At 50.1% G+C, this 22,870-nt stretch overlaps 1 protein-coding gene across 1 annotated transcript in view; it reads left to right on the forward strand.

Annotated features, from left to right (window-relative positions):
• Window positions 1–326: 326 nt before the first annotated feature.
• CACNA1H (calcium channel, voltage-dependent, T type, alpha 1H subunit) overlaps window positions 327–22,870 on the forward strand; it is a gene marked incomplete at both ends in the record, with an annotated part of 122,902 nt that continues 100,358 nt past the window's right edge. Inside the window, 5 exons of the mRNA XM_010160162.1 lie at window positions 327–437; window positions 3,288–3,421; window positions 8,224–8,321; window positions 13,360–13,519; window positions 22,683–22,854. Of these exons, the coding sequence (XP_010158464.1) occupies window positions 327–437; window positions 3,288–3,421; window positions 8,224–8,321; window positions 13,360–13,519; window positions 22,683–22,854 (675 nt within the window). The remainder of the gene's footprint in view (window positions 438–3,287; window positions 3,422–8,223; window positions 8,322–13,359; window positions 13,520–22,682; window positions 22,855–22,870) is intronic.

Raw genomic sequence — 22,870 nt, forward strand, 5'->3', positions numbered from 1 at the left:
GCAGGAGAGGATGTCCTGGGGGTTTGGGGGTGGGCACTTGAGATGGAAAGTGAAGCCGTGGGCCTGGTTGTACTTCTCTGACTTTGCTGCCTTGTAGGAAATGAAAAGCATCCTTTGTCCCTTCCTCTCAACGGGAGGACCTTTTCTAAGGCCCCCTTCTCAGTTTCCATAAACTTTCAAACCTTAGCAAATCTGGGATGTTTGGCAGTGTTTTCCTTCATACTCGCGGGAGGAGTGAACGCTTTTCAACATGTAAATCAGTGCTTCAGCTTCCCCCCTCCTGATGCTGCTGCCGCGTGTGCTCTCCTTAACACCCCCGTCTCACCTGGTTCGAGCACGTCAGCATGCTGGTCATCCTCCTGAACTGCGTCACCCTGGGCATGTTCCAGCCCTGCGAGGACGTGGAGTGCCAGTCGGAGCGGTGCACCATCCTGGAGGTAAGGACCCCATCCTGCCCCACTTGTCTGGGATGCGTGGGGTGCGGTGGGGTAGCCATCCCGGGAGATGGGACCTCCATCTTATCCCTTTTCCCCAGGACCCAGCCATGAAAGCCCTACCCATAGGGATGGTTTTTCCAATGCAAAGTCTGTTTTCCGAGGAGACCTGCTGCCATGGCCCTGAGTGGGCCCCGAAGGCTGACAGATTCAGACTTGCCCCAGCAAGATCCTTTCTCTGCACAACCAGTAAGGGTAGGGGAGCTCTAAACTGGGCATCCAGCTCACACTGGAGGTGTTGAACACTTCTTAATTATAGGATGGCCAATGCCACCCGGAACCTCTTGCAGTCGGTTCTACCCCAGCCAGCCCACTGCCGGATTGCTGTCGTCTGGTCCGTGCACTACGGCACCAGTGACTTTGCCGTTTCGTTCCTGTCTTCAGAACAAAAAAAGCATAGGATGGACTCGTGCCGACCCTGCTCCGCAGTAGAGCCCACCAGCTGAAGTGCCAGGATAACTGTCCTTTGGGAAATGCATACACGTGCAAAGCTCACAGATCCGCGTTGGCCACCCCAAGCTTAGTGGGGCATCACGCTTGTCGCTTCGTCCCTCGCTGCGTCCTGGCAATCCCCTCGCTGCCATATGCCCGCAGGGTTCGATTTGGAAGCACATCCCGGCAGCATCTGGTGTGTGGGCTGCACCTTGGCGCTGGGCTTCCTGCAGCAACTCCGTTCTCAGGCTTGGAACCAGCTTTCCTTGTTCCTGACACATTACATCAACTAGGCAGGGACTACCGACGTGTGGCACTGTAGCGGGCTTAGTCCGCTCAAATCCTGCACCAACCTGCTGCTTTACTTCCCTTTCAGCCATGCAGGAAGGCCAGTGGGATCCTTCCAACCAGCCTCTCCTGCCTCTTTCAGAGGTGGGTCCAGAACTGGCTGCAAACGCCATGAATAGCAGTCATCAAAACCTCTTTTCAACCTTAAAAGAGGATCTGTTAAATGCAGAGCCAGGTAATCCTGATGAATCAAGCTGTTGCCACCGGGGACATCCAGCACAGGGATTGTTTCAGATGGTCAGGCTCAGGGTTGGTGTGAAGCAGCATCCCGAGGTGACGGTCCGTCTCCTTCACAGGAAAATGCCACACTGACAGTGCTGTGGGCCCAGCTGCCCCAGAGAGCCCATCAGGGAATGTCTGACCTCTCCTAAAAGGTTACACTCCGCCTGTCTGCCGTTTTTTTGCATGTATTCACCCACGTGGGACTTCGGATGCGCGTCCCTGCCAAAATGTCCAGGCAGACAAAGGGAATCCTGCCTGGATGAGGAGGTGACATTGATAAACACTCATTACTTGCTTCCTTTTTGTCATAATTTACTCAGGTTGCAAGCGCAGGGCTTGCAGGGGCTGTTCTCCCCAGAGCAGACAGGCGTACAGTCTGCGAGAGCCCAGGCACTGACTGTGGTTTCCGAGACCAGCCAAGTGATTACAGCATATTGAGTGTATTGGCAGAACCCAAAGTATTATCCTGAAGGGTTTGCAGACAGAAAAGGGCTGCAAGTAAAGCCATCGTTATCCCTCACCCTGTCACAGCTTGCAGGAGGGAGTGGAAGCCAGAACATGAGGTAGGAAAGCCTGAACTCCTTTATGGAGGCGTTCGGATGCCAGTTACTAAATGAACCGAAATAACGGAGCAAAACTTCTGTGTCGTTACGAAGGGAAGGGTTGGTTGACAAAGCCAACAGCCAGAGAAGATGCTGCTCACACACAGCCACGCAGAGGTACATGGGTGCGCAGCGGGAGCTTGGCTCCCATGTGGATGCTCTGTTGATTTTACCATTAATCCGCTCAGGCCTCAGTGCGGAGGTGCCAGCAACACCACACCAAAGAGGTCATCAAGGGAGTGGTTTGGACAGCAGCAGTCATGTCTGTAGATCGAGAAGTTCCTGTGCTTTATCAAGGCTGTCATTCCAATCAACAAAGCCTCTGCACGTGATTTGAAAGCTATCTATATCTCCTGATGTACAACTTCCCAGGCAACATGCAGAAGAGTATTTCCAAGAGTCCATTTCATGGTATCTCCAAGTTCATCAACATTTTGTGTGTGTACCTACTTTTCCAGGAAGGCTGGAGAAATCACAGCTGTCCCAGTCCCCACTGCCCTACAGAAGTAAAGGCTGAGGCATGTTCCATAGGGCAGCAGTGGATTCATTTGCGCACCTTTATTATCTCCTGGTTTTCATAGTAATCTAAACCCCAAAATTTTGGCCTTCCTCCAGAGGCTCCCACACTGGCCAGCAGGATGCCCTGAGGTTTTGCACCACGAGGAACCGCTCCAGTCATTGCTCACATGCACCAGAACTGCCCTTATTTGCTACTTCAACCTCTGCTTGGTGTGTGCGGTCACTCCCAGGTGGGACTGGGTCTGTGGGTAGGAACCTCGTCCCTTTGGGAGTCCATGAAGGCATCAGAGGTGGCGCACTGTGTTAGGTGGGACAAATTCTTTCTAGGAGGTATGAGCTGCCCAGTCTGGAAACAAAGCTTCCACTGCAAGTTGCTGAGACTTCACAGACCCAACCACAAGCTGCTTTTGGATGCATAGGCTCTTTATGCCAAGGAAAGTACCCAGCCTGTACAACAGCTTGTATCTTTGTTGTATCTCAGGGGTTGCCATCACCCATCAGGTATCACAGGTTCCATTTCTGAGGTCAGCGGGAGGCACTTGGGTACCAGGTGTTTCTGCCGGGGTACGCAGGGTGCCTCTGCGGTGGGAGCGCGCGCGTCTCTGCTTTCCCTTTCCCTGGTAAGAAAGCACAGCAGAACTGACTGTAATAATCTTTTACTGGTCTCCAGGCGTTTGACGACTTCATTTTCGCTTTCTTTGCGGTGGAGATGGTCATCAAGATGGTGGCTCTGGGGATCTTCGGGCAGAAGTGTTACCTTGGAGATACGTGGAATCGCCTGGACTTCTTCATCGTGATGGCGGGGTCAGTAACAAAACCTCATAAATTTGCTCTTTGCGGGGAAAGCAAGAAAACCCCAGAGAGCCAAATCTGTAGGTTGGCCTGGCTGGTTTTCATAACGTCTTGTGAAAGCTGCCAGGCTCAAGCCACGGCAGAGTCTCATAAGTCCCATTTGGTTTCACCTCTGGCGACCATGCCCGATTATAGGGTGGGGTATGACTGTCAGGGCAAAAGCCATCAGGGTTTCAGTAGCAATCCTTTCACCAGCGTCACCTCTGTCAAATCCAGTGCATGCTGATTTGGTCCTTGCGATGGCCAGTATGTCCCAGTGCTCGCAGTTAGGATTGCTGTCTCCAGAATGGGTAGAAAAAGCAGCTCAGCCCTGCTCCTGCGATGTGATGCCATCAGAGTGATGCCGAGATTGGCCAAACAAGGAGAATCTAGCTCAAAAATCTGGTTCAGAAGGTTGAAATCCCAGTGGAAGAAGCTGACCAGGAGTTGACCCGAATTAGAAGTGCATGCAAATGCTTCCTTGTAAACTTCTCCTGGTTTACATTTTAATACCATCTCCCACAGCTGCTTATTTGTGCAGGATGTGTTAATAAACAGATATAAGGAAGCTCTGGGTGCTTTTGACACCAGTTCCCTCACACCCATAGGGAAAAATTGAGTGGACTAAAAGCTTGGCAAGTCTGAAACTTTTTTTTTCTATAAATAAATGGATTTTAGAAACCCGGGGCGCTTTTACCTGCTTAGTGTAGCCTAGCGAGGGATAGACTGCTTTAATGACAGAGCTTTGCCTTATTTCTGAATTCCTGGGTTTACAATGACCAGCCTGGGGTTAATTAGAACATTCCTGTAATATGTCGGGGCTTTTTTACCCTTACATTAGTGATGTACAATCTTCATTGCACTAATGGAGTTTTGTTTTGCTCTATGTTATTTGTCTGGAATACAATTAGGAATGGCCTCACTGGTTTGAATAAAACATGAGCTCTCCTGAGCAGAGTTTCCTTTGAACCCGCGTGCGGTTACAGCCCAGGAAAGAACAGCAGGGACAACAAAAGCAGCAGTTAATTATTTTTTTCTTTCCGAAGCTGCTGCAGCGTTTAAGCCAGCAGCAGTAGGGGAAGAGCAAGGCTGTGGTTGCAGGGGGAACTCGGGATCAGAAATCTGCCATCCGTAAGCAGCGTGCCGACAGTGTTTCCCCACGCTGAACCTGCAGGATGAGCTCTCCTGATGGGCGAGCAGAGGTTCCCCAAATCATCAAACAGATCATCCCAGCAGAGCAGCAGAATCAAGTAGCACGCGCAGGCAGAAAGGCTGAGCCCTCTGCTCATAACTCCGAGTCAGGCTTGGCACCAGGATCGTTGTTCATGTAGCACCTGGGATGGGGTGAAGGTGGCTGGTGAGTCAGTACGATAGTTTTCCAGGGCATTTCCCCACCCTCTGCTGCTGGCATATATTTGAGAAGGATGAAAACAGCAGCGTCACGAGGAGACGCTGACTGGAAGCCCGTCTGGCATTACTCAGGCTGAAGAGGAGAAGAGGAACGGCCCCTTCTCTGTCTGGTCCTGGGCCATCTCCATACAAATTTGATGTATTTGAGCGATACTTGTGGCGGTATTTCCCATCTTTCAGAAGACAGGCTGGTCTGGGGGCTGGTGGAGGGCAAGGAGCAGCTGTTCGATGGGCTGGGGTTCTTCACTTCTCCCATCCCTCCCACCACCACTGCTCCATCCAGTGTCTGCTCCTAAAACTGGAGGTGGTTTTAGCAGGGAGCCTACTGCAGGAATAACAAGGGTTGCTTTTTCCAGCAAACGGATGGATGTGATGAAGTTATTATGAGACTTTTCCTGATAAGAAGGGAAACAAGTGCTAGGCAGTGCTGCCTGCTTTGTTTGTCCTATTCAGTCTCCTCGAATAAGCTGATCTGGCTAACTAGTAAGGATACCAAAGAGAGTGAAGGGTGAGCAGGGAAACTACAAAATAAACATATCTCCTGCCTTTAGCAGCAGATTGTGCCTGAAGTTTGTTCCAGCACTGAAAGCCCTTTCATGTTTGCTCGCCTGAGAAATGTACCCTGGAAGATTTCAGACCGAGCGGAGCTTACAGCCTTTCAGTCTGTCCAGCAGCCAAGTTAAAAGCGTTTCCCGTGCATCAAAAATGTTGTCCACAAGATCTGAAAACAGAGAGGTTTCTTGTACATCCAGTCCCTGGAGACATTGCAGGCCCCTGTGATAGGCTTTGGACACCTTTAACTTGACAGCTGAAGGACTGGAAACTGTTCATGGTAGGAGACATCACAAAGGCTTATACCTTCTTTTTTCCAGTACCCAGAGGCTGTAGGGAATCGCCTACCACGTGCCAGTCTACCCAGACCGCCAGTCCCTGCACACCCAAAATTTCCAGCTCCAGCAGGTTTCTGTTGGGCATTTTCAGGGTATTTATTTCTGGGTTACAAGTGGGATATGAGAACAGGACCCCAAGCTTGGCCTTCACAAAGAAACCTTTGACTTTTTCATGAAGGTTTCAAATGTTTTCACTGCTTGCAGAAGGTCCAGTCTGGAATCCATCCGTCATTTCAGACTGGCTTCAGTGGAGAAGATCCCCCTGAGACTTACTTTCAAATCTTAAATGGAGTATCATGGAAGTCCAAAGTATCATGGTCAGAAAGTCTGTTTCTTGACCAAATCCTGCATTATTCATCTTTTATCAGCCCCACTGAAACTCCAAGGGCCAAGTAAAAGTGAGGCCCCAGGAGTTGGCCCTTTAACATGCTAATAGTTGCCTGTGCTCTCTGAAGTACAAAACCAGTTTCCCCTGGAGCATTTCAGACTCCTTTTACATGCTATTAGTAGTTCAAAAACTGTATCAGTTACACTAAAATCCACTTACTCAGCCACCCGATAAATTGTGAGTGTGCTGTATTGGGACCACGCCAGCCAACCGATTCAGGCTTCGTCACCGTTGATGTTGGGGACTTTACACAATGCTTTGTCTATTCCTGCAAGGTCTGCTCTGAGCAGACACCTGGTGCCAGCTCCAGACCCCTCAACGCAGGTGTGAACGGGCATTTCCGATGGCTTTCCTGCTGTGTGGTCCTTTGTGTGGCTCCGGGCTGCTTCCCACGGCTCTGCTCGGGCTGCTTAATGAAGACATGTTAGATTTAAAACCTGCTTTCGGGCTGTGCTGAGTGTTAAAGCTATTCGTCAGGTTCAGCTTAGTTCCTACGTACAAGCTTTAAGGTGGTTTGGATTTATAAAGGCTCCCTAACTGCTTCAGGGGAAAAAAAATATTGCTGAAAGGTTATCACTGAAACCAGCTCAGGATCACCACCACTGAAACCAGTTCAGGACCACGACCACTGAAACTGGCTCAGGATCGCCACCACTGAAACCAGTTCAGGATCACCACCACTGAAACCAGCTCAGGATCACCAGGGCCTCTACATGGCAGATTAAGACTAATGGGCCAAAGTCACCTCAGTGCAATGCCAGTGATACTGTGGGGTTACACCAAACGGCTTCAGGACAAAGGCAGAAAGAAGCAAACATCAGAACATCTCGATATTCCCATTTAAACCTTGTGGAGCGGCGCAAGGCATCAAATACTTGCAGAGCCGAGCGCAGGCACCTGGGCATTGATGCTCCTCAGCAAGGCTGACCCAAAACGAAACCTCCCTCTGCTGTTGCCTGAAATCCATCGAATTGTTGCTTCATTCCATTCAGCGGTTGGTTCTTGATGACACGTAACAATTTTGGTCCATCCTGGCTGCAGGATGCTTCAGTTGAAAAAGCTCTCTTTCCGCTGAAATGCCTGGCTGCAACAGTTCAGCTCACATTTGCCTTCCACCCTTCCATATCTGTTTGTTTATTTTAAAACAAACAAACAAAAACCCCAAAAGCTCTTTCTCCATGGGATCCAACAGCTTACTCGCAGGGTTGCTTTTGATGCTGTTATGTTATTTGAACAGGCGTGGTGAGAGATTTGTGACATATTTACAAGTGCTTCCCTGTAGTCAAACTCATAAATTGTAATTACAGCCATGCTAACTAGCCATAACCCCATTAAAAGAGCAACACTACACACATTTGCCACTATTGCTATAAAAGAGCAAGAAAACTGACTTGACTTAACATCCTTCCCAGCCTGGGAGAGAAATGTTTATGTGAAATGGAGACGGAGCATGAAAAAGAAAATGTTCCCTATCCTTAATAACAAAATGGAAACCAAACTACTTTAGCATCATTTGCCAGCTTGGTTATTCACATTTTTGTCAGAGGGGGGGAGATAAGCTGGCGTGACGATACGCTGGGGTGCTAGTAGGGGGTGTAATATCAGAAACATCTTATTGACTTTGAGCTGCACACCGTTGTGCAGAAATCTCCCTGGGAAGGCTGCGGATGCGCTGCCGGCCAGAGCACGATAAACGAATGGAAAAGGAGAGCAGCGCAGCTGTGGGAGCTGAGCAGGGAGTCGGGGGCTCCCCCTCTGCCCCGATTTCTGCGACCCCGACTTCTCAGATCCTTGTTGTGCCAAGGAGATGCTTTCCTGTGTGTTACCTGTGCCTGCAGCCCGTTAGCCCGTCTGCCTGCCAGCCCCTGCACCATCGCTGCTTGTGTGGGTATTTTCCATCTCTGAGAGGCTGAAACATCCCTTATATCCGCCACCGAGAGCACGATGCACAGTATGAGCTGCAAACACAGAGTGGGTGTTTCTGCAAGCCTGGGCTAGTGACACCCTCAACCCCAAGTAGCCCCAGTACTTTCATGCCCAGAGACTGAGCATCCCATGTCCTGACGCCTTTCCTGTTTCCCCTGCAGCATGATGGAGTATTCTCTGGATGGACACAACGTGAGCTTGTCTGCGATCCGCACCGTCCGGGTACTTCGGCCGCTACGAGCCATTAACAGGGTGCCAAGTAAGTAACACCTTCCCCCTCCGCAGCCACACCACCGGGCTCTCAGGCTCTGCCTGGCTCATTTCCCCCTGGAAAACCAGGGAGCTAAAGCCACCCCAGTTGGCTCTCCATGTGCTAAGCCTGGCAGTAGTAGTCTACTTCCCTGCTGCTGAGAGCAACATCATTTATTTTAACTTTTAATGGCAAGCTAGAGATCATTTATTATGATTATCAGTGTTGGCAAAGGGCAAGGGAGTAGATTTTATACCTGGGGGGTCAACTTTTCGTGGCTGTTTTCCAACGTTTTTGTGAACTCTCTGAGGCAAGTAACTCTCTGCTCCTAGTGCAGAGTAAATAACCAAGTTCTATAGAGAAAGGGGAAAGGTCAGTTCTGAAAAGGATCTTCCTGCCCTGGATGGGTTCGTTTTTCCCTCTCAGCTATTTAAGGTTTCCCTGTTTCTTTGTGTTAGGGATTAGAAGCGCAGCAGCCTCCGTTGCTGGTAAAATACCACAGAGGGTTTGCTGTCATGGAGAACAAAATTGGGTTCATCCCCAATAGTTCAAGTGGCCCCTAAATCCATTTTCAAGTGGCTTCAGTTGCTTGTCTTCTAAATCCAATTTGAAAGGCGAACCAGCAAGTTGAAATCATTTCCTGCTGGCATCAGCCGTCTGCTGAGCAATCCTGTGCAAGGTACTAATTTCATGGCACTTTCATCATTTTTTAACCAAAATCCACTCAATTCAAAATGCAGCGGTGCTGTATGGAAATCATAGAGGTTCCTTGCAAAAAAAAAAAAGGTACGTTTCCTGTTCTTTTGAAGGGCGTGTTTGAATGAAACGGCCTGGCCATCCTGGCCGCACGTCCTGCCTGGATTAATTGCCCATCCCGTCGGCACATCTGGGGATGGCAACACAAACTCCCCCAGACAGGTTTGGGTTCCAGTACCTCAGATGAACAGGCAAGGGGACAGATGGGTGTTTACGCACGGCAGTCTTTGAAGTTGCCCTCGGAGCTCAAATTCTTCAGGATTTTTCTTTATTTAAAAAAAATAAATCTGTAAATTTGGCAGTGACATCATTAAAAGGCAAAAACAAGAAGAAACAAGAAGCTAAAAAGGACCACAAAACCCTCCGGAGCTTTGGGTTTTTTTAATGAGGTTTTGTTACCGGGGTTTCGGAGCAGCCCGAAAGCACAACACGAAGTTTTCCTCTGGGGTTTTGAGTCTCGCTGGGATGAGAAGGAGTGGAGGGACACTGGCACGTGCTGGGCAAGGAGCCCCACCGAGCTCTCGGGCCGGGTGGAGGGTCAGGCTCGCTCTGAAGTTGTTTAAATCCACGAAGCCCTCCGTAGCTCTCCCTTGAAACAGCGGGAGTCTCAAGCAGGGATTCAGCTGGGCTGAGAGCACAAGCCGGGGGAATTTGAGGATTTACGTGCCTATTAAACTGAGGCCCAGGGATCCAAATGACTCCAAGTCTAGGTGAAATTTTGATCTGGGCACAGGCTGTGGTTTTTTCTTCCTTAGGAGTCTGATGGTGAAGCTTTGAAGTAAGCCTTTCGGGCTGTCTTCTGCTTCACTTGCCACTTTGATTTTTTTTTTAATATTTTTCAAAAGACAGGCAATAGAAAATCTTCATTTTTTGTTAATACTATGTGATATTAAACCCAAAGATTTGCCTGGCTTGATGAGCAGCTAGGCTGGTCGTACAACACTACCAGTGTCCTGAACAAGTGCCAGGGCAGGATTAGTATTCTTAGAAATATCTTGGTTCCTGGAGGGCAGATAATCACAGACGTTGCTTGTTTAGAAGACACTCACTCCATCCACTTTCAGCATCAGTAATTCTACTGCTTCGGACTGATGCCTGACATAAGCCAGGGTCTGCAGAGAATGGATAGCGACAACCCTCTGCTTTATTGTGTTTTTGCAGTTTCCGGCAATAACAGAGTTACATTTCTACTCTGTCATCCCTGGGGATGCTGTGGCTTAGCAGTGGCACCTTGGACATCCTGGGCATCCCAGCCAGCAGCAGGTCCTGCTGTCCATGTCATCCCCAGCTCTGGGACACTGATGCTCCCCTGGCCATCGCACCACAGGCGGGAGCAGGGGTTTTGGCTCAGTGGTTGTTGCAAAACAACATCGAGCAGATACGAATCATGGCTGGGTCAGAAGAGACGAGCCTGGCCATCAGTTGCAGGCACGGTGGAAGCAGGGACCCATGAGAAATAGCCTGGCAATTTATCCCTGTGATGCCTGGGCACTTTCCTGGGTTCCAGCCAGTGTGATTAGCTCTTTGCTTCCAGGCACAATAAATTCACCCACAAGATTATTTAATTTTTATTTTATTTGTTAAGAAAAGAAAGGAGAACCCCAGCCAATAAAAACATCATCTCTGTTAAAAATTATTCCTTGAAAATGACTGGAAAAAATAATTCCCGCAATTTCTGTTTGGCAGGGGCTGTAGTTAGGGGTTTTTTTTTTAGTAGTGGTCACTGTTTTTTCAAATCCATTTCACTGCTTTATTTTTATTTTACAACTACGTAGTTTAAACCGGGCATCACGTGGAATGGGAACGAAAAGAAATCCTGATCCTCGTTTCAGCCTAACCAGTGCTCGTGCTCGTTTCCCATGGCACACTTGACATTCTGCTGAGAGCCCGGAGCACCCTTAGCAGATAGCGAACAGATGGATTCAATCTCGAGGATGGTGCCACTAAACAACCCCAAATACCAAAAGTAGCTGAGCGGAAAAAAGTTGTCTGGCACAGGGAGATAAATTTTAACCATTTTTGGAAAAAAAAAAGAGGGAGGATATTAGTGGGGGTGGGGGGAGAAGAAAAACCCAGCATCGTCACTCCAGTGGGAATTGAGTCTTTTCTGCTTTTCCAAAGATAGATTTGCAGGGAAAGTCTGAAGGGCAGTGCTGGGGGATGTGCTCCTGGGGGGCTTGCGCCAACAGCACACGTTGGGAACAAGAGTTATGACATCAAACCCCCACTTGCCTCCAGCTCTGGGTTTCCCACTGTGCATGGAGCAGGGGCCGGTGTTGTCCCCGCGCCTGGCACGGGCGTTGCGGTGGCAGGGCACGGCAGGGATGCTGGCCAGCATCCCACACCACCTGTGCGCACGGCGTGTCCCTTCCCACCGGGGTGGCATTGGCACCGGGGCGGCACGGGGACAAGGTTTGGAGGGCAGCCGGCTGGGCTGGCATGGCGCTGGGCACCAGGATTGTGGTTCTTCTGGAGATGCATCCACTGCTGGCGCCAGCAGCAGGGAGCCACACTGGAGCCAAGATGCAGCTGGGCACAGAGACCTTGAAAGGCTCTTGCCCTAGGATGCAGAGGTGATTACTCACACCTAATTATTTATTAGCGCAGACTTCTTGGCCAGGGCAGTTTATCCACCCGTGCCGTGCTGACAAGGTAACATCGCCTCCATCCCTGCTTTTGCGTTGTGTTTCCACTGGCAGAGCAACACGAGGAGAGGGGCAAAGCAGCGTGACGGGGCTCCAGCTCCTGCTAGCACTGCCTGCCATGGCCTGGGAGATGCCGGGGTGCACAGGCTGTGTGCTCCTGGAGACTCTGCTCCTCCCATCACCCAGCCCTGGGGTCTACGGATGCCAGGCTGCAGCCCAGCATCGTTATTGAGTTAGCAGGAGAGGCATCAGACATGGCTTGGGAGCTGGCTGAGAGAAGAAGCCAACATGGAAATCGGTGGGGGAAGAGAGCCTGCATCAGTGTAAATGCTGCGCTCTGTTCAAATGGGATGACTAACGGAGAGCAGCATCCTGCTAGGGAATGGAGGGAGAAAAACCTCCACAGAGGCAGGAAAAGGTGTTTGCAGAGCAGCATTTTATGGGATAAGATGCCTCCAAAGCAGCAGTGTCACCCAGCAGCCACATTGATTTCCACCATGTCATAAACTTGAACCCTGCTGCCTGTTGAGCGCTGGGCTTCCACGACTCTGTTTCTGGGTTTAGTCTTTCCTGTAATTTAACATTTGCCTTTGCCTCTTGCTCTTTTCATTAGTTCTCCTCTCATCAGTTATCAGCTGTTGAAATGATGGCTGGTCGGTGTCTCAGAGGTTCATTTACCCTCTATCGAGCTGCTGAGCTGCAAGTCGTTATTCCCTTGTCATTCGTGTCTTACCCTCGAGTTTGACGGTGTCCTGATGCGTGAGACAGGGCAGCCCCCAGCGCCAGCCCAGTCCCTGCCCTCTTGCCCAGTCTCCTCTGGGCAGTGATTCTGGGAGCGTGCTGGACGGAGATGCAAGGGTTAGCTGAGGCTCTGCAAGGCTGACTCATGCCTCTTACTGAGGATGGAAGATCTTGCACAGAAATCAGCATTTCACTGGCAGCAAAGGTGCTAGGGGAGCCCCTGCTCGGCACCCAGGGAGAGATGCGGGACCGGCTGGGAAGGTCTCCTGGCAGCCTGCGTAGGAGGAGGGGAAGAGAGCAGAGGAGAGCTTTGCTTAAAGGAAGAAACATTTGCATCCCACTTTTCTCCCTCTAAAAATTCCTCCTGCCTCCCCTGTCTGGGAGTCCTGCAAGCTTTGGAGCATGAATGGCCAGCAAGGAGAGGAGTCCCCGGTGGAAGAGTTGTCCATGGAGGAGGCACAGCTCTCATCCCACACACGGCTCTGTATTGTTTAGGGGAACAATTTGTGTGATTCGCAAGAGATGTTCAGTATGTTTATAAATCTATATTTTGACAATTTCTCAGGAGGCTGATGGTTTGCGGGGGCGTTTCTCCAGGAAAGACTGTCTTGCAGCTTTGCCCGTGTTTGTGTGTGGTTGAGTGCTGTGTTACTGAAAACATCTGAAAATCCCACTCTTAAGCCCACCCTTTGGAGATACACTGTTCTTATGTGCTGCTAAGCCTTCTGCATTCTTTACCTTCCTTTTCAGCCTCAAGGTTTTGGGGAGAACATAAACATCCCAATTCCTCTGCCCAGGGTGTACTGGCTGCACGACCGAGCACGACAGGAGCTGGGATCAGTGTGGCATTCATGTTCTTCCCATCAAAGGGCTCCTCTAATCTTTTTTTCTCCTTCTCCCCACAGGTATGCGAATACTCGTCACTCTGCTGTTAGATACTCTGCCTATGTTAGGCAACGTCCTCCTCTTGTGCTTCTTTGTCTTCTTCATCTTTGGGATTGTCGGTGTGCAGCTCTGGGCAGGGCTGCTGAGAAACAGGTGTTTCCTAGACAGGAATTTTGCAATGTAAGTACAGAAAAAAAAAAAAAAAAAATCTCCATCTTTTCTTCCTTTCTCCCTCTCCCATGACGGAGAAAACCCAGCGTTCGTGTGCAGCTGGGGCTGATTCCAGCAGCCCGTGTGTGAGCGCAACGTGACCGTGTGGCACAGTTGCAACAGCAGCTCTTAGCAGGGCTGTAATCTTGATTCACAAGGTTTTTGGCTTCAGGACTCTGGCTAGATACTTTTTTATGAAAAAGCCCGACTTGTCAGCAAGTCACTGAGTGTTTGGAGTGGCTTTCTCATGTTCTGCCTCTGCACCTGAAGGACAAGTGGTTTATCTCTGCCTGAGGAAGCTCAGATCCCCAACTCCATGAATTTGAGGATTTAGGACAAACAGAAGCATTAGAGCTCTCCTAAAATTGCCAGTTCCCAAAACTGCACAGGGTTGGGAAGCCACCTAGCACACCACACTGCTTGGCAGGGGGCTGATGCCATGTTCCGCACGCTGGTACAGACAGCACCATGGAGGTGCTGCTGGAACACACAAATGAGTCTTTGTGGGTGTCTTAAGATAAGAAGCTTGATGTGAAAAGTGTCAGAGACATCTGTACACCACGCTCAGCCTGGCACAGGTATCAGGGACGGGCAGCACATTAGATCACCTGCCCTTTTTGGTTCAAACTTTAGTTTTGGTCTTCCAAGCTAGGCAGTTGCATGGACTAGCATCCTGCCAGGTGCAGAGGGTGCTAATGGGCCTTCGTTATCCTAATGAGCCTCACCTAGGACCCACACCCCGCCCCTGGCCCAGGAGTGCTATTTAAGCTCAGCCTGTGGCTCTCAGTCCTGGTTTGAGCTGTGCTGTTGGTGTGCCTGTCTCCAGTTCTGTCTTTACTCTTGGTTTCTTTTGCTTCTGCCTGAGTTCCCTGGATGGGTCCTGGATCTGGTTCATCGCTTGCTGTGTCTGGGGTTTTGAATGGGCCCTGCTGCCAGCCCAGGGTTCTGCCTGTTGCGTCCAGACTGTCTGTGCAGGTGCTGCTGGCACTGGCATGACCCTTGGCTCCTGGCTCATCCCCTGCCGTGGGACAGTCCTGCTCTCGCTGCTCCCCAGCAATCCCTCAGCGTGATGCTGAGCTTGGGCTGTTCTGCGCTTGCCCCTTCAGGGGTGCACTGTAAGGACGCACCTTAAAACCCATCAGCACAGCACATCAAAACCAAGCACAGACAGCGAGCTCCTGCAGAAGAGAGGTCCGCCTGGGAAAACCCTTCCAAAAGGCTCCTGTCAGAGACTGCTGGAGATGTCAGTGGCTCAGAGGTGAGGAAATGCCGGAGACTAGCTAATCAGGGCAGCTCTAGCTCTGTTAGAGAAGATAGAGCCTGCAATTATATCTGCTGTCTACAACTTGTATTGTGTCTGAAGACAAGCAGAGATTATCCCTCAGCACTACCCCAGGTCCTGTGCCTGCCTCTCCCTGATTCGCCCTGTGACTTTCAGCTCTCTGAGCCTTTTTCTGTGCTGCAGGCCATCTCTGATGGCACTTACTCATCCCATCAGAGATGCTGAAAGGCAGAAAATTGAAGAGTATGCCGTGTGTGTGCTTCTGCTCCTGCATCTTGATGCTCCAACCTCGTGAGCTCTCTCCTGCACCCGTGGCAGGTATTTGCTGGTCACCAAGACCCGCCATCACTCAGAGTAACCCCTCAGCTGTCATTTCAAAGCCCAAAGAGTGGTGTTAAAGAAGTGCTTGGGTGGCCCCCTTGCATGGGGCAGGCAGTTCTTTGAGCAAAAGGAGAGCAGAGCTGTAATTAGCTACGGCAAGTCCCTCTCATCTTTTTTGACCAGGTTTCCAAAATGCTGTGTGATTTCCTGCAAAGTGGAGCTTATAAAATTAACCACAGGGGAAGCGTTTGCTAAATGGAGATATTAAGCAGCCCAGGGAAAGCAGCCTGTTATATAATGGCCATTAGCAGCATCAAAGGCATCGCAGGATTTTCTTATCAGGGTCTCGGTGCGGGTCAGTGGAGGCGAAGTCAGGCTCCCTGTGCTAAGCCTCGGGACCTGTGTTTGAAGAGGCAGGAGGTTTGTGAGACATCACCTCCTTCACAGCTCTGCACTGGTTGCTGTGTCCCACCCCCAGCAGCAGGTAGTGGTGGATTTGGGTGGCTGTGGGCTATCCATTGCCTGTGCTCAGGGATGCTGTGAACAAAGTTAAAGCATTCCGGAGAAATAAGGTTTCTGGAATGCTGGTGGGGCAGCTCTGTTGCAGGACAGAGCTACTTGGTGCCAATATGTTGTACCAGATGTGGGTTGCTCTGGTACCATCACCCAGGCTTAAGCTACTGCCTTGCTCTGTGTTTGGCTGGGTTAGCTTTAGACCTGGGAAACCTGGCTGCGATGAGCCAGTCCCTCCACTTCCAGCTAGAAGTGATTGCAAGTTGATCGGAGCTTAGTGTGAAAGTTTTAGGGAATCCAGATGACACTATTCCTATCTTTTCTGTTATTCCTGATTCATTCTCCTGAATCCGTAGTTCCAGGCATTGCGATATGTTTTGTAACGCCCCAACAGCAAGTTGTATTGGGAGACAAGGCATGGAGTGACTTTGGTGTGGGAAACAGGGAAAGCGCTTTGGGGTTACATGGTTCTGCTGTAGGAAGGGCTAAAAGACACAGCACTGGGCCCAAACTAGCAGGTCCTGCTGAGCAGCAGCAAGATACCATCTGCTTGCAAGGCCGTGTGGGGACAGAAGCAAAGTCAAGCTCAGGGTTGGATGGGAGTGGGTCCGTCACTGTATCCTCATGATCCATGCCAGTGCCGAGCTGCTGTGCTCATATCCGTGCTGGAGAGCCCTGACCGTCGTTCCCCTTCCAGGGAAAGCTGCCAGGGAGAACAAAAACAACAACAAAACCATCACGCAGGGGATGCAGGATTAAAGTTAAGCTCTAGTTTTGGTTAGAAGTAAATAGAATAGAGCTCAGTGGGAAAGGGGGAATGAGATTCTGGTCACTTAGTCTTGTCTGCCAAGTCCCACTAAATCCCAATGTTGTTGTCCCCAGCCTAAAAAAATGTTTACCAGCCCTTTAGCAGGCTGTGAGGGGCTGGAGGATGGACAGACATGCTGTGCACTGGGGTTGGGGCTGAGCAGATGATGGTCCTGGTTCAGATTTTCCTTACAGCCCTGTAAAGGGGAAGAACTGAGTTATTGGCAGGACTTACCTTGGTGGTGGTGTCAAACCTTTCTATGTGGAAACAGAACTGCTTTAAAGTGAGGGTGAACATCTGAACACAATCCAGGGTGCCAGGCAAGGAAGGGTCATAGCCCCAAAGGTTCTCTGGAGTAAAGGAAGTGTAAGGGAGCTCAGAGACTGGTGCTTCAATATATTTTCTTATCTGCTGCGTGCTCTTCGCACACTCGCTGCCAAAAGCTTTCTGGGCCATTCAACTTTACAGCAGGCATCAGTTGGAAAAAGTGACTTTGATTTTTGCCATCATTCTTCTTCCTGTGGAAACCTTTTCTTTTAAATCCCCCTTGAAAGTTGGCTGCTTCAAGTAAAGAAACTGTTTTTAAAATATAGTACATTGTGATAAAAATTTGGGGACTTCTTTGAGGTGCACTGGAAATAGCTGCTTTCTCTCTCTCTTTGAAAATTGCACTGTTGCGATGTAAAACCATGCTGGAAAGAGGTGGTTTTATTAAGGACTCTCTTTTAGCAATAACATTGAAGGAATTACAGGCAGTTACGGGGCTGTTGCAGTAGCGAGTTGGGAAGCTATAAACTGGAGTGGGTCACTGCTGTTCAGGACATGTGAGAAGCTGTTGCTCCCCAGCCAGCCATGGGGACCAGAGTGGTGCTTCAGAGGTCTTGGGTGGCTCAGACACCTCTTCACCCCCTCCCGGGATCTTTCTGGCTGGACTGCGCTTCCTCTGGCATTACACAGCAGCGCCAGGATGGTCTCCACTGCAATGTGAGCGAGTGTGGGAGATCCCTGATGGTGGGATCTGGAGTGAGAATTTCACAAAGGCTTTTTGCTTGGTCTGGTCCGAGTGAAAGGCTTGGTATGCATGCCTGGGAAGGGCAAGCGAAGTCAGCCGTTGATCTGTAAGATCTCCAGGATGTGTGTCTCCCCCACACAGCCCCTCGGCTCCCTCCTGCCATCATGAGCTGCTGTCACTGTGTATAAAGGAACTGGGTCACCCCCAGCTTGTCTTGGTTGGTGCTGCTGGGGCTGCTCCTTGCTTGGGTGTTGTTATGCAGGGAAGTGTTTTCCCTCTCATGGAGCCTTTCAGGGAACTCAGTGGGTTGGAAACAGGAGAGGGGAGAGAGCTGTGAAGTGCTTTGTATTTATCTAATGCTGCAGGACAGTTATAATGTGAGCACTTCAGTCTTAATTAACTCCGTACCTGTTTGGCATTGTATCGCCTTTGGCTCCTTGGCTTTTGTAGAGCCGTGAGAAGGCACAGGCGGCCGAGGCAGACAGCTCTGAGTTTTTCTGAAAGGTGCTTTTGAGTGCTGCTTAATTGCTCCTCCTGGCATTGCACAGTGCTGCAACGTGGGGTTGTCAGCAGGATTTCCTCCAGAGAGCAGCCTCCCTTTGGAGGAAAGGGATCTGGCTTGGTGCTGAGTTTCCTTCACCTTCTCCCTTTCCTCCTCTGCTCCTTGGAAAGCTGTAGCAGGATTGTGCTCAGCACAAACCTTACTCCAGTGCTTGTGGATGATGACCTGAGTGGGATGGTTGGGCTGGGAAGACTGAGCCTGGGGATAGATGGAGCAGAGAATAATTGCTCAGCTTCCTTTGACATGGGAGAGAATGGACTTTCCCGCCCCACTGTTGTCCTTCCTCCACATGACTGTGCCCAGGGACAGAAAAGGAAAATACATTGCAAAGATGCTGCAAGCCCAGAGAAAGATGTGCACTGGGCAGCTGGCCGAGAAAGGGGTGTTAATCCTTCTTAATAAGATAACAAGATCCATTCTGGGGCTTAGTTTCTCATGTCTTTTCCCCAGAGCACAAGGGTCTTGTGATTAGTGGATTCATTACCATTAATAACTTATTTGGACTATGCCTGTTGGCAAGTAAAACGGAAGTCAGGTTGACCTTCCCTGCATGTGGAGGTAGATGGTCTTGGCAGAGCTAATTCATTTATTTTGTGGGAATTGGGGATTCCCTCATTCTGCAACACTGCTGTTTCTCATTCTTACTCTTCTTCCTTCTTTCCCCTTTTTAGTTTTGCCAGCAGGGTCATCACACAGAGGAACTAGAAAAAGGTCTTAAATTTGCAGTGCTTGCTGTCACTTGGCGTGTCCCTTCCCTGCTGTACTTGGTGGCAGCAGAACATCATGGAGGTGCAGGTCTCTCCCAGCCAGGAGGATGGTGTCTCTGTGCCCAGGGCAGACACAGAAGAGGGAAGGGTTTGAAGAGGGCTGGGCAGGAATTGGCCCCTGTGTGGCTGATTTTGGCCTGGCATAGGGAGGACTTTCTTTCAGTTTATAATTATTTTGGGGACCATTGCAAAAATGAGCAAGGCAGAGAAAAGGGAGGATTAAATCAGCTAGCAGCAGAATCAAATCAAGCTTCACCCACCCTTTGCAGTCAAGCTGTGCTTTGTTTTCCTGGTTTTATTTTCCTCCTACAGCCACCAAAGCATGTCGTTCTTTTGGTTCTCCAGAGGGTTTGTACCCAGATCTCTTCTACGCAGCTTATTAGATCACAGCCCAGGGTGCTGTGTCTGCAGGCAGTATTTCTCCTTCAGCCTAAGGCTTCCTAAACAGTGACTCATGGAAAACATGCAGTCTCCCAGATCTGTGTATGTGGCTCATTAAGGGCCTTTCCAGTTGCAGTGTGACTAGAGAAGCGTTGCATGGGAAGGGAATTGGTCCTGTAGGTCCCCAGACTGGCTGCATCCCCTCCCAACAGAACTGGGTACGTGGGCTCCAGCAGAATTGATGGGCATGCTGCTCTCTGGCTAGCTGTGTCCCTGCCCAGCTGGGCTGGGCGTATCAGGAGACCAGACATGAGCTCTGGGGTCTGAAATAAAGATAATTAATCTGGGACAATGAACACGTGTCAGAGTCCTGCAGCTGGGAGGGCAGATAGCTGCGGAGTTGTGTGTGGCACTGAATGTTGTGTGTATTGTGCCGTGGTGGGAGATGCAGCTCACAGGGGAGCTCGGGTGTGAGGTTGGAGCCGAGCATCGCGCTGACGCATCAGCCCTGCTGTCTGAGCACTTCTTCTATGGTCAGTGTTCTTGGCACAGGCAAGTGTGTGTCTGCATCTAAACATGAAACTGCTCCCAGGAAAGGAGCCTGTGCAGCTATTGCTGCTAATTACACAATCATCCCTCCAGATGGTCCATATCCCTCTGCAAGTCCAGCTTTGCTCTGAGTAGAATCCTAATTACTCCAGCCCGCAAGCTGTGGTGTGCTGAGCCTTCCCATCCTGCCTGCTGCCCAAAGGTGTTTGTGATCAGGAAACTCCTGCTGGTGGTGGTGTGGTGGGGTGTTACTTCCAGGGCGGGGAAGAAAACAAGTGTTTGAGTTTCAGAGCTCCACCTGACTCTGGAGCAAGTTTTCCTGTAAGATCAATTGTAGTTTGGAATAGTATGTCAGTGGAGTGGCACATCCACATCAAAAGCATTGTTTGAAGGGAAACAAGAAAGAGGGATGTTCTGAGGATCAACCAAGGTTGTTGCGGGGCTGGGAGTTCATTGTGTAGCTGTAGGGTTGCAGGTCTGAGACTCACCTCTGTGGCTGTATCTGCTGCAAAGCATCAGGTTTGGGCTTTGAGCCGCGCAAAGTTTCAGGTGTGCATGGCTTGTCACATTGGAGATCTGAGAACTGCTGAGTGCTGAGCCTGAGCTGGAGGTCCAGGGGCTTTGAAGAGAAGGTACCAAATGAGATGTCTGCTGCCATCACCTTAGGGATGTAGAGTAGCTCTTTGCCTGTAACCCACAAGTCCTGGTTTCTAGAGTGGTGAAGTCAGCCCCAGGGAAGCCGGGCATACCCCAGAGTCCTGTGGCCATGCTACTTTGCTGTATCAGGCAATGCACAGGGTACCCAGGTCTGAGCTCTGGGGTAGAGGTAGCTCTCAGGTAGACCCCTGTCACCGCAGGGTATGGAAAGCCCTGACCCCAGTGTCCCCTCTGAAAGACTTCAGAACTACTGAGCACCTGCTGTTGAGTTCCTTGGGGGGAGGCTAATGAAACATGCACTTGTGGCCTCTCAAACCTGGAGGTTTTAAAGGAAAATGTCCTTCCTGAGGCAGGTGGGGCTGGGATGGCTCTGCCCTGGGCTGTGTCCTGTCTCAGGGAAGTGCAGAGCCCTCCCAGCAGCTCCCTGTGTGAGCAGGCTCAGGCAGGCACCATGGCTGTAAGCAGCGATGTCCCAGGGGTGTGGGGTCCCTACCACATTTGTTTGAGGGTGCAGGAGCCCTTTGCATCTGAACTGAGCCCCTCTCGGAATTCTCACTAAAGCCAAAACGAAGCTGCTGGGACTCTGCCTGCTGCTTTTGACTTAGAAGTCAATTCTCAGGTGTCTCTCCTCCTAGATGTTTCTTCTCTCGAGTTCTCCAGCTGTCTCTGCACAGGCTGTAGCAGACACAGCTCCGCACCTCAGTGCGTTTTAATCCTTCTCAAGCCTCCGCGGTGCCCCCCTCGGTGTGACAAACTGCTGGCTGTAGTATCTGATCTTCTAGCAAAACACTGTGCTAACGTAGCACTCGGCCTTTTCTTCAGCTTGTTTTATATGGAAATCTCCTCCAAGTGAAACCAAGTCGTGGGAGGGGAAGGAGAAGGCTTTTATGCAGTCCTGGAAGAAAAACATTTTTCAAGTTTCTTCCTCATCTCCTGAATCTAAGGCTTAGAAACTGGGAGGAGGAGGCTACCGTTTGCCTAGAGGCATGGGAACGCTGTGCAATGGGCCAGGAATAGATGGTGAATGTGTTTGATCACCAGCAAATAATGCCCAATTCCTCTGACTTGCTACTCTTGCCTATCCCTGGAGCTGGATGAACCTTCAACACCCATCTCAAATGATTCATTGGTGGAGGAGAACCAGACCTCCCCAGGAAAGTGTTTCAGGGTTAATTTCTCCTCAGCTTTGCCCTGCAGCAATTGCTGTCTCCTTAAAGTGCAGTTGCTGAGTGACTCCTGTCTGACTCAAGGGTTTTGGGGAGCAATTTCAAGCAATTGCATGGAATAACACTAGTCTGGCACTCATTAGTGCCAAATTTATTCAATAGTTGGGTACGTTCAGAAACGTAAAAATACAGCTGTCCTGTCTTGAAGAATTACCTTCTTATCTTCTACCCACTTCTCACTTGGTTGTATAATTTGCGTTGCCTTTTCCCTTATCTCCTAGCTGATTATATAGCATCTTAGATCCTTGCAGCTCTGAACACAGCGGATAAAGTCAGCTCTAGGACTTTGCACCTTCTCATTTCGAGCGGTGCTTCAGCAGCGTGAGTGCCGGTGGGTCTCGCTAATGCAAATCAAGCAGCATGAAAAGTCCTGGACTCTGGTTGCTCGCTGATCTGCCCCAGAGCATGGCTTGGGAAAAGGCACATCCCTGCCATGCTGCAATTAGAGCACTTGCTTATCTTAGCTGTAACAGAGCCATAAACTTTATCCAGGCCAATTAAATCAGATATGCAGTGAGCATACAGTTCCCGTTAATGCGGCCTCTTTCTTTTCTTATGTAAGTACAAAAGGAATTTGAGATGGCCTGTGGCTGGCTCTCTCCTTGTTAAAGTTCAGCTCACTCATCCCGGAGAGGTGCTGAGGGGCAAATTTATTGGAAAGCTGCTTTGCTGCCAGCTTTTCTGAAACATGTTCTGAACATCAGAAGAGCTGTCTTAAATCCTTAGATGGAAGCAAAAGTTCCCTAGATTTTTGGGAAGCACCTGGCCTGCTGGGATTTTTCTCTCTATACCTTCTCATTTCAACTTTCAACTGCCCTGTTCCCTCGGGAAAGCTCAGGCTGATCTTTTGGTTAAAGATCACTGGTGTGCTGCAGGATGCTGTAAGCTAAAAGCTTTGTAGACAGAGGTTGGGGCTGGTATCTCGACTGTGGCTTGATGTCCCCAGTCTGATGGGCCTGAAGGGCAAAGGAGAAATAACACCCAAACCAGGGATGGGAACCAGCACCTTTTGCTGATAATGTTTGTTCTTATCCTTCTCTTTCTTCCCCCTCCAGGACATACAACCTTACCTTCCTGCATCCGTACTACCGGACAGACGAAGCAGAGGAGAATCCATTCATCTGCTCATCGCATCGTGAAAACGGCATGCAGAAATGCTCCAATATCCCAAACAGGAAGGAGTACAAGGTGGAGTGCACCTTGAGCATGGACTCCTACACCCCAAGTTTATACAACCCTGACT

Source organism: Eurypyga helias, unplaced genomic scaffold, assembly GCF_000690775.1.
Source record: "Eurypyga helias isolate BGI_N326 unplaced genomic scaffold, ASM69077v1 scaffold7171, whole genome shotgun sequence".
NCBI classification, from domain to species: Eukaryota; Metazoa; Chordata; class Aves; order Eurypygiformes; family Eurypygidae; genus Eurypyga; species Eurypyga helias.